Source organism: Callorhinchus milii, unplaced genomic scaffold (assembly GCF_018977255.1).
Source record: "Callorhinchus milii isolate IMCB2004 unplaced genomic scaffold, IMCB_Cmil_1.0 Scaffold9, whole genome shotgun sequence".
NCBI classification, from domain to species: Eukaryota; Metazoa; Chordata; class Chondrichthyes; order Chimaeriformes; family Callorhinchidae; genus Callorhinchus; species Callorhinchus milii.
This window is the reverse complement of record NW_024704750.1, coordinates 8,195,318-8,210,894: the sequence shown is the minus strand read 5'-3', so window position 1 is coordinate 8,210,894 and position 15,577 is coordinate 8,195,318. Positions and strand designations below refer to the sequence as shown.

The 15,577-nt window shown below is 38.4% G+C and overlaps 1 protein-coding gene across 7 annotated transcripts in view; it reads right to left on the bottom strand.

Moving 5' to 3' along the window:
• Window positions 1-15,577, bottom strand: part of samd4a (sterile alpha motif domain containing 4A) — a 54,097-nt gene that overhangs the window by 16,892 nt on the left and 21,628 nt on the right. For 6 of the 7 annotated variants that reach the window (XM_007888135.2, XM_007888137.2, XM_007888138.2 and 3 more), the window contains one exon: window positions 9,639-9,902. The exons of the other annotated variant lie outside the window; for it this stretch is intronic. In XM_007888135.2, the coding sequence (XP_007886326.1) occupies window positions 9,639-9,902 (264 nt within the window). The remainder of the gene's footprint in view (window positions 1-9,638; window positions 9,903-15,577) is intronic. 7 annotated transcript variants of the gene reach the window in all.

Below are 15,577 nucleotides of genomic sequence, written 5' to 3'. Positions count from 1 at the left end.
AAAACATCATTCACAGGATTTTTTTTCAACAAAGCAAAAGTCATCTTTTAGAGAACTAAATGGAAAATGCAGAATATTTTCTCCATTGCTGATGATCTCATTCAGATTTTTGTATAAAAGGGGCAATGTTGGAATATAGCCCAGTTGAACATCTGCCTTCCAAACATATGGGCCAATGTTCAAATCCCAGGGCTCCACTTTACTCAAGTCTGCCTGTCATCAGCAGCCAGCTTTCCTCAGTTCCTGGCTAGGCCACTTAATGGAACACCACACTGTGTACTATAATTCAGGGGGAGGGGGGAGAAAGAGGGAAGATTGACCTAAACACACATCTCAGGGCTTAACAAGCATTCTTCCTTTAGGTGGTACATAAACTGTATACTTAAGTCTGCCTCGCACTATGATGACCAGTTTTTTTTTGAAGATATAGGAGATTCTGTTTTTTTTTAAATGTACTATACTCTTCCAAACCATTGTTTAAGTGCACAAATTTAGAGATCTCTGAACCCAACTTTTATTTCCAGAGGAAAGAAATTCTTAATGGACACTTCTATTCAGAAAAACTAGTTCTCCTTCCAAAATGCACGTACCAGATCTAAAATACAATGGGTGTCTTATTTAACTTATAAGAATTGCAAAGAAAGTCAAAGATTTTGGTGAAAACAACCCTTTGGCCCCTTTGTTCCAGCAGAAGGTCATGGCTCAAGCCCCATGTTGCTAACCCTACAATGCAGTGTTGGAAGTGTGATGCATTATTGGAGGTGCCTTGGGATGTCCTCCCGCCGTGAAAGGCGCTCTATAAACGCAATCTTGTTGTTGTTGCTGTCCTTCAGATGAGACGTTAAACTAATGTCCCACCTGCCTGTTGAGGTGGACATTAAAGATCCTATTATATGGCTTGAGAAGGGAAGTTTCTCCCGGTGATCTGGCCCCAAATCCCCTAAATAAAATTGGTCATACCTGTTTGTGGGAAATTGCTGCACACAAAACTGGCTGTTGCATTCACTTACACTTTACTGTATATGCTATGAATTGCTTTGAGAAGTGATAAGCACAATATCAAATGTGAGGATTATTATGTTCCAGAATACTGTCCCCTAAGTCTTTCCACTACAGCAGCAGGAAATCATTCCAATGTCCAGACCTTTACCTTCTTTCTTAGTAACTCATTCCAGCTGTAATTACCCTTGGTCTAATGAATTCCTACTGGAGTCTGTCCAAAATTGCTCTTCATAACCGCTTTGTCCTGCTGCCCTGGTTCATATGAAAAATATTCTCTCATGTACTTCAATAAGGCTCCTTTAGAGACATCTCTTAAAGGATTAGCTTATTTAGCAATTCCAAATAGTATAACGCTCAAATACTTAAGATCAGCTTAGTTTCTCCAACAGGAATCAGCTTTGGCGTACACCAGTCTCTCAGATCTGTGCAAACTCTTTACGCTGTGATGACTTGTGGGGTACGCAGTACTCCATGTAGGGAGTACTCCTCAGAGTACGATTGCTTAAGCACAACTTGGGGATCTGAACTCTTTGACAATGTATCCTATTGTCCTATCATTCATTGCTGCCTTACAGTTTCAATAATGGTGAGCTACAACTTGTTCCCTTGGTTCATTGTGCAACACACAAAATTATGCGTTTCCTGATGTTCTTTAAGGATACAAAATTCCATTATTTCTCAGTATTTTGGGTTATGTTAAAATATGTTGTCAGTGATTTATTATTTACCAATATATGAAAACAGTTTAATGAAAGAGGAATAACAAGACACAGAAAACCTACAATGAAATAGGATATAAAGCATATGAAAATTCAACTGTATATTCTTGTAAACATATCATGTGGAGTCCTGTAGCTCAGTGGTTAGACCACTCGCTTTGCAAGTGAGAGACCTGAGCTCAATTCCAGGCAGGGCGAAACCTTGGGCAAGTTTCCTTACTCCACACGCCTAATAATAATCCCTCCAAAAACAATAATTAAATTGGTCATTTTCAATCTACAACTGTTTGTGGGACATTGCTGTGCGCAATTGGTTGCCGGGTTCTCCCACAAATATACAGTCAATTCACTTTACAGTGTGTTCCGTGAAGCGCATTGGGACGTCCTCCCGACGTGAAAAGCGCTATATCAAATGCAAGGATTATTATATGCAGAAAAAAACAATACCTGCAGACTACATATGAAACCAGAATAAAAAGCAACATGTAGTACCTGCACTAGTGTTACGAGTGTACATACATTGCTGTTCAGCAGTACAGAAGTCAAGCGACTTAATGACGGCTCTTGGCTGCTTTGTTCTCAGGCATGAACAATGCCTTTCAGGTGAAAGTTTAATTGGATTCACTTGCAGTTTCCAAAGGGTGAAAAATCTTGTGAATGCAACATGGCTTAATTATATGGTTTTATGGGTGTGCCCTGCTGACACACTGCCCAAAATTCAAACAGGAGCTGTGACAGCCTATTCACACATTCGAGCCTTGCTTGGTGAGCCTAATCTAGTGCTCATTCGTTACCCACAAACTTTCAATAAGTTTCCCTGGATAGTGAGTAAGAGTGGGTATACTGTCTGATTTCCCCTCCCTGATCTTGGAGCAATTTGCAGTAATTTAAAATGACTGGAGATCTAAAATTCACTGTTGAATCCCCTTTTAACCACACAACTGTGGGAAAAATGGACTACTCTAAAGCTGAAAAGCAGTAAAAAAAAATTACAGGGTGTACCATAATATTAAAGTTACTCTAAATATTTCAATGAAGATATTTGAGATTCCATATTTTGTTTCTGTGTTACATATCAAAAACCCTCACTCCTGGTTTGAATTTCTGCTCAGAGATCTTAGTTTAAAAAAAACAATTTGATCAGCCACTAGGATTTCTTTCTTGAGCACCCTCTCCCCTTCCTCACCACCACAAACTTACCATGTGGGTGGCATGTTGGCGGTTTTCTCTAAACTCATAGCTGTGAATATTGCTAGTACACTGTTACAGTGAAACTCTGATAACTGGGATAAGTTGTCAACCCCACATAACTAGTCACTTACTCACTATCCCAGCTTTTTGAATACTTTGGACTTTCGAGTACTGTACTTTGGATAACTAGTCGACTCTGATAAGTACACATTGGAGATCCTTTCATTAGATGAAGAGTCATCAGAATTTCACTGTATTCATACTCATAATTGAAATGTTGGCTAAAACAAATATTTTAATGTTAGACAGTTAATGTAGAAAATTCCAGTTATCATCACATTTCTAGAAATTGTTAACTATTTCAGAGTTCTTCATACAAGGATTTTTGGCCGACAGGAAGCTGTAACACTTCACCAAGTTCACAGATTTTGGCACAACATTCCATTCAAGTTAACAGTACATAAAGCCTTCTGCCTGAACCTAAATGTTGACTAGTTCTGGTAAAATAGCCAACCAAATTTTTAGGAAACAAATCACTTTATTCAACAGAAGAACAAACAAGATAATTTTTCTTCAACATGCATGGTGGATTGTGAGCTGTATGCTGCATTGACACAATCTGTGAATACAAAATTCCATTGTATGCAGCAAACCGATCTCTGCAAAAGAAACAGATTTTATAGCATCCAGTTTAACTTCTTGTGACGAGAACACAACTGCAGTGTGATTCAGCAAGAAGGGGAGGGAATATTTCCCCATTTTCTTTTCAGTCTTCCCAATATTAACATATTCTGTTTGATTATCAATGAGTCATTTAATGTGACATTTGCTTTGGGTAAAATCCTGAAATTGTTGCAGCAGTTTAGCTTCAGTATCTTTAGTGCGTTCATCTGACCTATGATTTTTATGGCTGCTCAAGCTCAAAAGGCTTGAATGAGTAAGGTTACTGATTTTACCAGAGGGAACAATTCTCAGATAAGAGAAGTTTGAAAATCTGAACAAATTAATTTTCTCTAGTTAGAAGAATGTGAAAGGAATAATCAACAGATCTAAATGTAAAACAAGGACTTCCGTATATGCATGCGAAACACAAAAATGAATTTTCTTGATCCATTCAAATGAGTCTTGAATTTGTTCAGATTGCAGATCTTCACCAGCATTCTAAACCTTCTCTAATGATGACTGGAATTCACATCACCAAAACAAATTATAGTTAAAAACAGATGCCACAATAGGAGGCATTATCTGAGATTCTGCAATTTTTGACATACAACTAGAACAATCAACCATTCTGCATTCTGGTGGATGTACAACACTACTATGGCAGAACCCAGATTTTACACCAAAAGGATAAGTTAACTTTGGAAAAAATTCAATGAAACAATTTCACAGAGCCTTAAATGAATAATACAATACAGAAAACATGGTGCTTATTGGCAGCATTTTATTTTAGAATGGATTTCCTTCAACTTGTGCACAGTTCAATAAATCATTTACGTCATATCAAAGTTTCAGAAATCAATTATAAATCTGCACCAGTATCACAATGTGAAACCATTGAATGATGTACCATGTTTAGCAATAAAATACAGGATATTTTTATATAAATCCATAATATTTAGAAACTGAATACTTATGGAATGCAACTCAACCGATGCAATACAGTTATTTTAGAATAAAAATTTGTCAATAAAATATCCTGTAAATATTAGCTTTTTTTCAGTATTTTTTTCCAGGTACCTGTTAACGAGCCTTTTATATTAAAAAACTAAAATAGTAATTCGGTAATTAAATGGACATAAAAATCAGCGCTATCCAATACCAGCAGCGTTTGTTGCTGGCTTGGAAAATGTTTATACTTGACAGTTTTATAAGCCATCAAATAGCTGATAGTGCCCATTATTGCCCTGTTTCCATCTTCTTTCAGTTGTTCTGTGCAGTGGTTAATGGCAGAAATTCATTGCTTAGGATTTCTGCCATTAACTACTGCACAGGGACACCTTGTAAAAAGAATGGTATAGGAAAAAATATTTCTAAAGAGAAAATGTTATATGCACAGAGGGCTGTACAGAATTCAGAACCTAAACATGCAACTGTGTTCCAAACAGGAATTGGATTTAGTGCAAATGGTCTAGGAAGAGTTAGAATATCAATGTAAAAGATTTTTTTGAGCAGATCATTTCAAATAGACAATATTGCATTAAATGTGTCATACCATTATTTGAAAAAAAAATTTACCCTCAAGCTTCTGGTCAAACAACTTCTTGCACTCATAGCAGTTTCACGTTGGATGAATACCTCAAAGGTGAAAACCTTCATTCAATTCAAAAATGTGCATTTTTTCTAGCCTGGCAGTCTGAACTGGGTGCTGCTGGCATTATTTGGACACTCAACAATCTCCAAATACAGTTTGAACTATGTAGCCACATTTCTTCTATAACTCTTCGCAACATAGGAACATAAGAATTAGGAGCAGGAGTAGGCCATTCGGCCCCTCGAGCCTGCCCCGCCATTCAATAAGATCATGGCTGATCTATTCTAACTCCACCTACCCGCCTTATCCCTTAATCCACAAGAAATTTATCAATCTTAGTCTTGAATATGTTCAAGCAACCTTAACCAAAATGGCTCTATGAACGTTTCTCACAAACCTCTTGCCAGTCTTTTTCAGTTTTAATGCCACACTGCACATTATGGGACTTTAATAATCCAATTGGTCCACAAAGAACAGAACGTAATTGGATCAAGTAACCGGTACTCACTGTTCAGGGTTAAGCAATTAAAAATTTACATTGCTCAAAGCTAAATTTTTGAATATGAACTCTGACTCTCCAGACCTAATGTATGAATCAACTTCAACTGGAGAGTTCACCTCTTAACACCCAATGATGAGATCTTGAAAACGTACGATTCTGAAATGCTGTACATTGTCCATCCAGCGCCTTGGGACGTCCTCTCGACTTGAAAGGCGCTATACAAATGTATTCTTGTTGTTGATTCATCATAATTCTTTACAAATGTCCATACCATCCTTCAATATTTTTTAACCAAGGAATGAAGAAATGTTTCATCCAGTGTTAACTACAGTGTCAATTTCACTACTCATGGTGCTAGATGTCAGATGAACTAAACATAGACATGGTTCCAATAATGGTAGCATAACAGTGAGAGTGACAGAAAGGTCTGCAGTTTTTAAGACTGCTCACATTTTGTTTGAAGTCTTCACTTTGAGTCAAAGTTACTTGATTGCAATTATATTGTTACATACATATCTTATTGTAAACATACATGTTTGCTTTAAATTTTCTGTTGCAAACACATGGAAAATATTCCTCTCTAAATAATCTGATCTCTGACACACAAAAAAGTCAAGCAACATCATTGTGTCTGAATTACTCAGACCCGGTGAGGACACCTTGTCCTCTTTAGAAGGCATTGCAACAGAATTAACCATTGGTTGTTAGTCAGTGTGCATTTCAGACAGATCACCTGCAAGTATTCTTGCATGTAATCTACCTACCATTCTGCCAAGTTTAGTGGCTGACTAGTTATTTTCTCTTCTCACTCAATTGCTTCAGCATTACACACCCATTATTTATATAGCTTGTCTGTTTTGGGAATCTCTCACACTACGTGCATGAATGTAATTGTTGTAATTGCTTAAGCACTCTGAGATGCTACCCTGGGTGGAGAGTGCTACATAAGTGCCAGTTGTTGTTGAGAACAGTTATTGAAGATGAGAAATTTACATTCCAAATTCTTTAATAGTCAGGTTTTGCAACAGTTAGAGCTCCTGATGTGAACTGGTATGCTCTCATCCCACAATTTTCCTCTGAAACTTGGCCTGGACTGATGGCTAAGAAGAAATCTACGATCAATGTAGCTAGCAACAACAATGTTCAGCCTGGTCCCCCACATAACAGAACATATTTCAGTAATGCAAACAAATTGCAAAATATTATGTTGGTTGTAATTTTTTTTAAAAAAGGTTGTTAAATCTTAATTCCACCATAAAGCACTCTGAGATGTGCTTAGAACATCTCAGAGTGAAGTGATGCATGAAGTGTGCTATATAAATGCAAATCGTAGTTGAAAAACTCACTTCTGAGTTGGTGGCTAAAATCACCAATTCAACACTGAATGCTTAACAGATACTAGACTTTCACTTGTACAGTGTTTCCACACAAAATATATTGAATAAAGGTTGGGTCCAATTGGAGATTTAATCAGAATTAATTTATTATTGCTGAAAGAACAGTCATCAAAAAGTGGCAAACAATCTAAAGTTGCTTCAGTTTCCGTCAGCTTCAGTCCTGGTTTAGACAGTGGCAACATGCCTGATCCAGCCCTCAATTTCGGTGGCAATCACAATGTTAGCCACTACTCCAGTTACGCCAAACCTCTTCTCAGCCCACAGAACATTTCCTTCCACCTCTCTTGGTCTTTACATTGAACGTGTCTAGTGACAAATCTTTCATAGGCTCAACTCAACATCAACCTTCTCAATTTTTGCTTCCATCTATTACACTTGGACCTATGTAAAAAACAAGCACCCACTTGACTTAAAATGACTATCATTCCAAAAACTATTACAGAACTCACATTTAGTAGTCCATGCAAAACATAAGCATCTGCCATTGTAAACATTTCAGGTCCGTCTCAATACGTACTTCTTTGACTGCAAGTTTGATTATATTTCCCTCCCCACTCCCTTCGGCTCCCACCCAGCAGTGCTAAGCGCTTTGAGATGTCCTCCTGATGTGAAAGGCACTATATAAATGTAAATTGTGCTGTATTTCAAAATATTGGAATAAAGTGTTGGATTTGCAAATCACTTCACCAAAGCATTTTCGTCTCACCATTCCCAAAGTAAACTCAACGAATTTCCCAGGAACACATAATTTCACTCAACTGTAGTATTTCTTGATTTTCTTTTTACTTTTGGCAAACAAGTAGAAATCCGTGTAGTCAATAGTGCCCTCTTATAACTAAAATTCTGCAATACTGCAATGTGGAGTCCTGAGGCTCAGGAACCTTGGGCAAGTTTCCTCACTCCACATGCCTAATAATAATCCCTCAAGAAAAAAAAACAATAATAAAATTTGTCACTTCAATCCACTGTTTGTGGGCCACTGCTGTGCACAATTGGCTGCCATGTTTCGCCGACAATTAGTCAATTCACTTCACTCTGTGAAGCGCTTTGAGATGTCTAGAAGACGAGAAAAGCGCTATATCAAATGCAAGGATTATTATTATAATACACAAACCTTATGGAACATACACTAGGTGTATTACCTCTGCTGCGGGAATAACCAAGGAGTTAACAATTACCCCATAATTATCCATCAATGCATTGGACTTTAAGTTAATTCACGACAGTTTGCTAAAAAAGAAACTTCAAAAATGGTGGAAGTTACCACACAGATCTGATGTTTAAAGATGAAATGAATATCACCTTTACAATAAAATGTACCCAATAATGGCACAATATTCAAGATAAATAGATAGAATCAAGATAAAGGCAAATGGTATTTTAACTGTTTGGACAGCTCAATACTCATAAAATAGCTTTGATTTTTCAGGCTGGAATTCCTTTCTAAATTGAGAGTTCTTTATACCTCTTTCTCACATACAGCTTAGTATAAAAATTAATTGCAACAAGTAGATCTCATGAAACAATCTTCACTCTCAAATGGAGCTTCATGGTGAGAAATCCACTTCTGACAAAGCAACAGTTTTCTCTTTCACACGCATGCAAACACACACACACCAACAAATAAATCACTCAGGGATTTTTCTTTGAAAATTGGTCCTTACATTGATTGTTTTCAACAAGGTTTCTCAGTCGTGCCTTTCCGATGGCAACAGATTGAGTAGAATGCTTGGTTTGGGGGAAATTTAGCACATATGCAGCATTTCCTTATGCCAGTCTGCAGGTATTCAATGCTAATTTACTATTCAATATCAAAAAAATTCCAAATAGTCTGCAACAAATATTTATGTCACAATAAGCCAACATCACATATTAATAACACGTTATTACATGCTATTGGGAGGACTTTAAACAACATAGGGTAGTAAAATACTGGGATTCGGAGTGTCCTATTGATTTTCCATAGGTTATCATAAATGTTTTGTATATTTCACCTGCTTATTTTGCAATGTTCTTTCTGAGCAGTTAAGCATGCAATTTCCTCTCTCCCACTCCTCTGTAGTTGGACATCAATACAGACTCTCTGACAAATTAAAACAGCTTCCCTTTGTTCTACAACTGATAGGAACAAATAATACAGCACGTGCTGCTGCATATCAGTAAGAATGGAGAATCAGTATCATTAGGAACAGAGTACAAAATCAATTACTAATCTTCTCCATTGCCACATAATCCATTCTGGATTTTATTCAAAACACTAAATTTAAAATTTTGATTAAGCTGAAGTGCTGATGAATTTCAGGAAACAAAATGATTTTGTTTCTGGAATATAAATTTATATTCCTGAAAATAAATCTAAAACTAGATTTTAGTTTTTAAAAAAAACAGAATACAGGTCATTAAGAAGTTAATGATGAAAAGCATAGTAGCACAGGCTCATAGTATTTGTGCCCATCAAATCATCAGTAAGGTTACAATATAGAGTAACCAGATATCCTCACTATCCACTACACTAGTTGCTTTGCATTTTAATTTCCTTTAAACTAGTGAATACCATTCTAATAATTACCCACCTTTCATGCCACTGCCCTCTTCTTGGAATGTGTTACGGGACACTGGTTGATCTTCAAGATGCTCACTCCCACCACTACCCGAGGAAGCAACACTGCTCTGTGGGGAAAGGGGAGCATGGTCTGATGGGATACATTGAGGCCCCCTTCCTCGCAGGTCTTCATGGGACATCCATCCATGACCTAGAGGCTGATTTGGCACATTGATTGGTGGGGTAAGAGACACTGAACGCTTCAGAGGACTGTGGTGTGTCTGGCCTGAGAGAACTAGAAAACATATTGCAATATAAAATAGTTATTGAAAGCGATTAAGCAACAAGGTCCAAAAGCCATAATCCTACTAAATACGAGGCTTAAACACATATATTCCCTTTATTAAATTTATATGCCTGTAAACTCACTCATCGATAGTAGGTCAGGATATGAGGATTTCTGCTCACCTAAGATTATAATTTTATTGGAAAGTTACACACGACATTAGAAATGGGTAGATTAATGCCTCCCTCACCTGTGGAAACTAACAAAAACATCTGTGACATTATTACTCAAAACAATGGTTCAGTCATTGGCAAATGGAACTACAGTACATAAACTTTGTCTTTAGCTTATAGGTGCACTTAACGCTACTGAACAATGTTAATATGGGTTAAAATATATTGGTACCATTCACACATCCAGAATTTACTTAATTTGTTTACCCTTAGATCAAATATGATTGGCTGTTGAAATACTACTATTAATTGTCAAGTAAGAAGATTTTACTGAGCGACATCAGTGATCAGAATAAAATCATTTATTTCCTTCCCAAAACTTTCAAAATTTAACAAGTAACGAAAAAACTGAAGCCTTAAGTGCATTCCTAGAAGTCTACTCCATTTAGAGAGATTACTGAGGATTATGACTTGGTAACGCAATTCTACGTCAAATACATTAATGTAAATCTGTAAATTTAAAATCAGCTGAAAGAAAACATTGAGAAACAACCAAGTGATTTGTAGGTTAACTGGAAGAACAATGTTTTGAAAGACAGTCAGAATTATTGCAGGAAACGGATGTCAAGTCTCAACTCATCTATTTGTATCTCTCCAAGATATTAGTAGGTGGATAAGGGAAGTGCAGTCAACATTAAATGAATAGAATTTTCAGAAAGTATTTGAAAACATTTTCCCCAAGGGCTATTAATGCTTTTGATAAGCAGTCAAGGAATATGAAAATAAGGATGGTGTTGGATATACACATTGATTGACAATCGGTAAATATCATGTATGGGAAACGTTTGAGCTGGAAATGTTACAAACTTACTCTACGAGAGGAATGAAGAGGAAGGAGGTAAGAAAACTATCTGGGAACCTTTACTATTTACTTATGGTATATAGGCGTTTGCTGTTTTATACGTTAAGTGCTTTAATCAGAACAGTAGCAACTTGCACTTAGATAGCGCCCTCCACCCATGGCAGCATCTCAGAGCGTTTAACAATGGCGGAGCCGGACTCCAAGCTGGGGTGGGGGAGGTGACCGTTAGCAGTTCAAAAAGGAAGGTTTTAAGGTGGGAATGAAAAAGGGGAGCGAGGGGGCAAGGTGGAGGGATTGAGGGAGAGTGTTCCAAAGTTTCAGGGCGTAGTGGCTGAAACCGTGACCTCCAATAGTGGAGAGGAGGATGCGAGGGACAAGCAGGAGGCTGGTGCCAGTCGAGTGGAGGTGCTGGGTGGTAGATTGGGGAGTGAGGAAGTTGGAGAGGTAGGGAAGTGCCAGGGAGTGAAGCGATTTGAACTCGAGTGTGCGGATCTTGAAGTCGATCCATTCAGTGACGGGGAGCCAGTGGAGCCTGGCTGGAACTGGTGAGGTGGGGGTACAGAGTTTGATCCAGGTGAGACTGCAGGCAGCAGAGATCTGAATGAGTTGTATTTTTTTTTGAATAGTGGAGCTGGGGAACAGAGCAAAAGAGGGATAACTCAACTGGAAGATTCAGAAGAATATGGATTTTTTTGTTAAAGCATAATGGAAAAAATGTTACTGCATAAACTTGGACACAACAGTATCATTTGCAATACAAGTCAGCTAAAGATCTTTACTGAACACGGGTAAATAAACAATGTACACGGGTAAATTCAAAACAATTAGATACTATTTAAATACAGGAAGATGTGTCAAACAGCTAAAACATGCACTTAAACACACTTGCAGGTCTATTTTTCCTCGCATGACCCTTGCTCTTATGGGAATATATTTTACATTAAGTTTACAATAAACATAAATTCAATTTTGATGTGAGTCATTAGTTTGTTCTAAACACAAAACTGTCATGCATGTACACATTTTCACTTACCTTCTAACCCTACTGCATGCACAAATGAATAAGTTTAATGCCCAGCAACACAAAGCATTTGCTTTAGGATTGGTACTGCACAAAGAGAACACTACAGTACACTTCCATGGTTGCTGGCGCTATAAATGTTTCAGAAATTATCAATGAAATATGATAATTAACAGAGTCTCATGATTTCTTTTCTCAATTACCCACTTGTACAATACAAGACCAGTCAGGAACACAGAATACACAGCTAACCCTGAACATCAGTATGCAAGCACCTAAGTGAACATCCCTAAATGGGACCAAAGAGGTTTGTTCCAACTAGACAGAGTTATTCTTCTCTAGCCATTGTATAATGTAGAGATTCAACTCAACAGATCCCATGCTGAAATTAAGACAACATTTTAGTTATTTACAAACTGCTACTTATAATGAATTATTTATCTACTGGAGTTAGTAAATTGATTACATGGATCAAGTTGTTGCATTAAACCACACAGTAAATATTTGTATTCAATTGTGCAAAGCAGCAAAAACAAGCAGACCAAATAAAAATGATGTACAAAATAAATGCCAAAATGTTATTCGATTATAATTTCCACATTTTTTAAATAACTAGTTTGTACACAAAGATTTAAGATTCATGCCAGTAGTATTTCTATGCAAAATATTGTAGTCTCGTACATTGAGCCAAAAGCTTAGAACAAGTCTATGGTATTCAGAATCAAGGGCATGCTAGATTGGTGAACAAGTTGTACTATAGATCAGCGCCCCTCCCCCCTTGTCATTTAAGAGCACAAAACTGTGTGGACAAAGGGAAATCAAGATAAAATTACTTCAGTTTGCTTATTAATCTACTACTGTTGATTGCAATTGAATCCTCTAGTTTAAGCTCTTTGGTGTTTCAATCAGAAAACAGTGATATTCAACAAGAGTGGGATGTACAAGTTACTCCTGTAATTCAAAGTAAGCATTGGCGCAAAGTAGAGTTGGAGATGGGGTGGAGGGGGGGGGTGAGTGCCAGCCATGTGCTTTGACACATGTGGAAACCCATCACCGTTCTTAAGGGTATCCAAACCAAGCTGAGATTTCCATGCATCCCACCCTATACATGGAAATCCCAGAGATCGATTGTTGGAATGGAATGTGCACTTTCCCTGGAGGGACGCATCCTGTTTACCTAATTTCGGAAAGTAATAGGTGCAGGTTGGCAAGAGCCAAGGCTTGGTGACCCCAGAGTATGCGTTGGTGTACTGCTGGGGTCTAACCATCTAAAATTGCATAGCTTGCCATTGATATTGCTGCCCAGCAAGTTTTCTCCCTGTTTGTCCAGCTAGGACCACCCCTTATCCATTAGGGCTTGCAGGGTTAATAGGAGCCAAGTGGAATGAAGCCCTACCCCCAGTGATTGGTCTAACTTTCCAGGTCCTACCGATAAGTCAGACTGGTTGTGCTGTCATCAATTGTGCCCAAGAATACCATAGACACGCTTGGCTCAGGAACGGGACTACCAAAGAGGTCTGGCTCGATTCCAACATTCCAGTGCCAGGCATGTCACCTTAGAGCCAGTTCAGCTCTAAGGAGACCCCACTTACCTCCCCTCCCACCCCCGGAGGAAAGTCATTAGTTGGTCGTTCAACATCTGAGAAGCACAGGTTTGAGCCCTCACTAGATGGATGGTATGTACAAGGAATTCCCTACGAGCTTCCCGTTGGGCAATGCATCTCAGCATGAAATGCGTGAGAGCATTTGTACTACTGGGTGACTCACTAACTACAAAGGGATCTCCCTGAATTCAGTGGCCCTTCCTGTTTGAGCTTGTGCACACATCCCTTCCCATCGTGCGATGGTTCCACCAGTTGGAGGTGCGGAGTTAAGCAGCAGGTGCTTGCCTCTCTGCAGGCCAATCACGGTGAATTCCAGGCACTGGACGTATGAACGTGTGCTCACAAACACCAGGTAACGCCTTCCAGCAGCTGTCGCTCCAAGCTTCAGAGTTTCTTCATCAGCTCTCTGGCAGGCACCTGCCCTCAGCATGGGACAGACCTTTACAGGACAGCTTGTGACATGCCAACCACCTTGATGTTCTTGAGGTCCAAGTTCAATGCTGCGTACCAGCCTTACTCAGAACCAGTTGCTCAATCCAGTTCCTCGTGTGAGGGGCCTTGGCAAATAGATGTGCCCGCTGTGAAGTCACCTCCACCTCCAGGATGCTTAGAGACAGGTCAGTGTAGAGCAGAGCCCTCCCTCCCTGTAGTTGCTTCCTGTGTTTGCCACAAATCCACCTCACTGCTTGATCCTGGACTTTACAGATGGGTCAAAGAAAGCCTCTTCGCTGCATCCCCAGGAGCTCACATCCATACATGCAGTGACTACACTAAGCACTACTTTAAGATCCACTGAAATCAGCGAGATCCCTCTGTAGTTAGTGAGTTATCCAGTAATACAAACTGCCAAACTGCAAACTCCTATTTGCGATTTGGAAGTGAAAACTAAAACGTCTTCGTTGTGCTTGGTGCAGAATATCCCTAATCAGTCAAATGCTTCTGCTTTTGTGAAATGGCTTTCTGCTGTACCGCAGCATTATATTAACAGAGCAGGTTATTCACCAAACTTAACTCATGATAAACTATGAAGCATAACAAGCAACCACCTACCAATAAACCCACCATGACTATGCAACCTATGTGAAATTGCTACTTTAGTTCAAGTTTATGCAAGTATCAGCAGCCATTCAAATTCTTTTACGATTCAAGTTTACTCCAAGATCCTTAAAAACAGGAAAGAACTAGACTTGGATATCAGTTGCGCCAAATATGCCACCCTATACAAAGCAAACATTTCAATACACATTGCTGCTATTCATGCCAATTTAAGCACACTGTGCTAACATATGCACGCCCATACCAACAAACCTAAAACACCATGTACTTTCTTGCAAGCAGAACATGCACAAATTCAAATATTGAAAGAACTATTTTTAAAAAAGTTATACTTTAGCTACACTCAAATGATTAAGCTGCTCTGTTTCGATGTTACTCGTGTGTATTTCATCAGTGTGAAAGTTGAGAAATGCATTCTGCCTGAATGCCATGATCTGCTATTTGAACTAAATATAATACAATGATTCTTTGGTATACTTATTATAAACATTGTCCGTGCTCTGTAGATTTAAACATACTTTACATACCTGAACAATTTCTTGCCTGCAGGTTCCAGTAAGAATACGCATTTGTTACAAAAGTCATTCATGTTGTGTTCAGTGCTCAGATAATGCATATCTGATCACTTACATTGGTAGTGCACTATGGACCACTTCCATGGTTACTGGCACACAGAATATACAGTCAATTCACTTTACAGTATATTCTGTGAAGTGGTTTGGGACGTCTCAAAGACACAATTAGGTGCTATGTCAAATGCAAGGATTATTATTAGTATTACATAAACAACCATTAGTGAAATTCTTACATTTATTGAAGGTTTGGGTTAGGATTGCAAATGGCAATTCGTACTTGCTTCAGTGATGGGAAAGACACTGGGGCTCACTCTATTTAAGAGAATGAGGTCAATCGACAGTCTTCATCTGAACCTGCTTAAAACCTGTTCAGTTTACAACTGTGAATCTGTA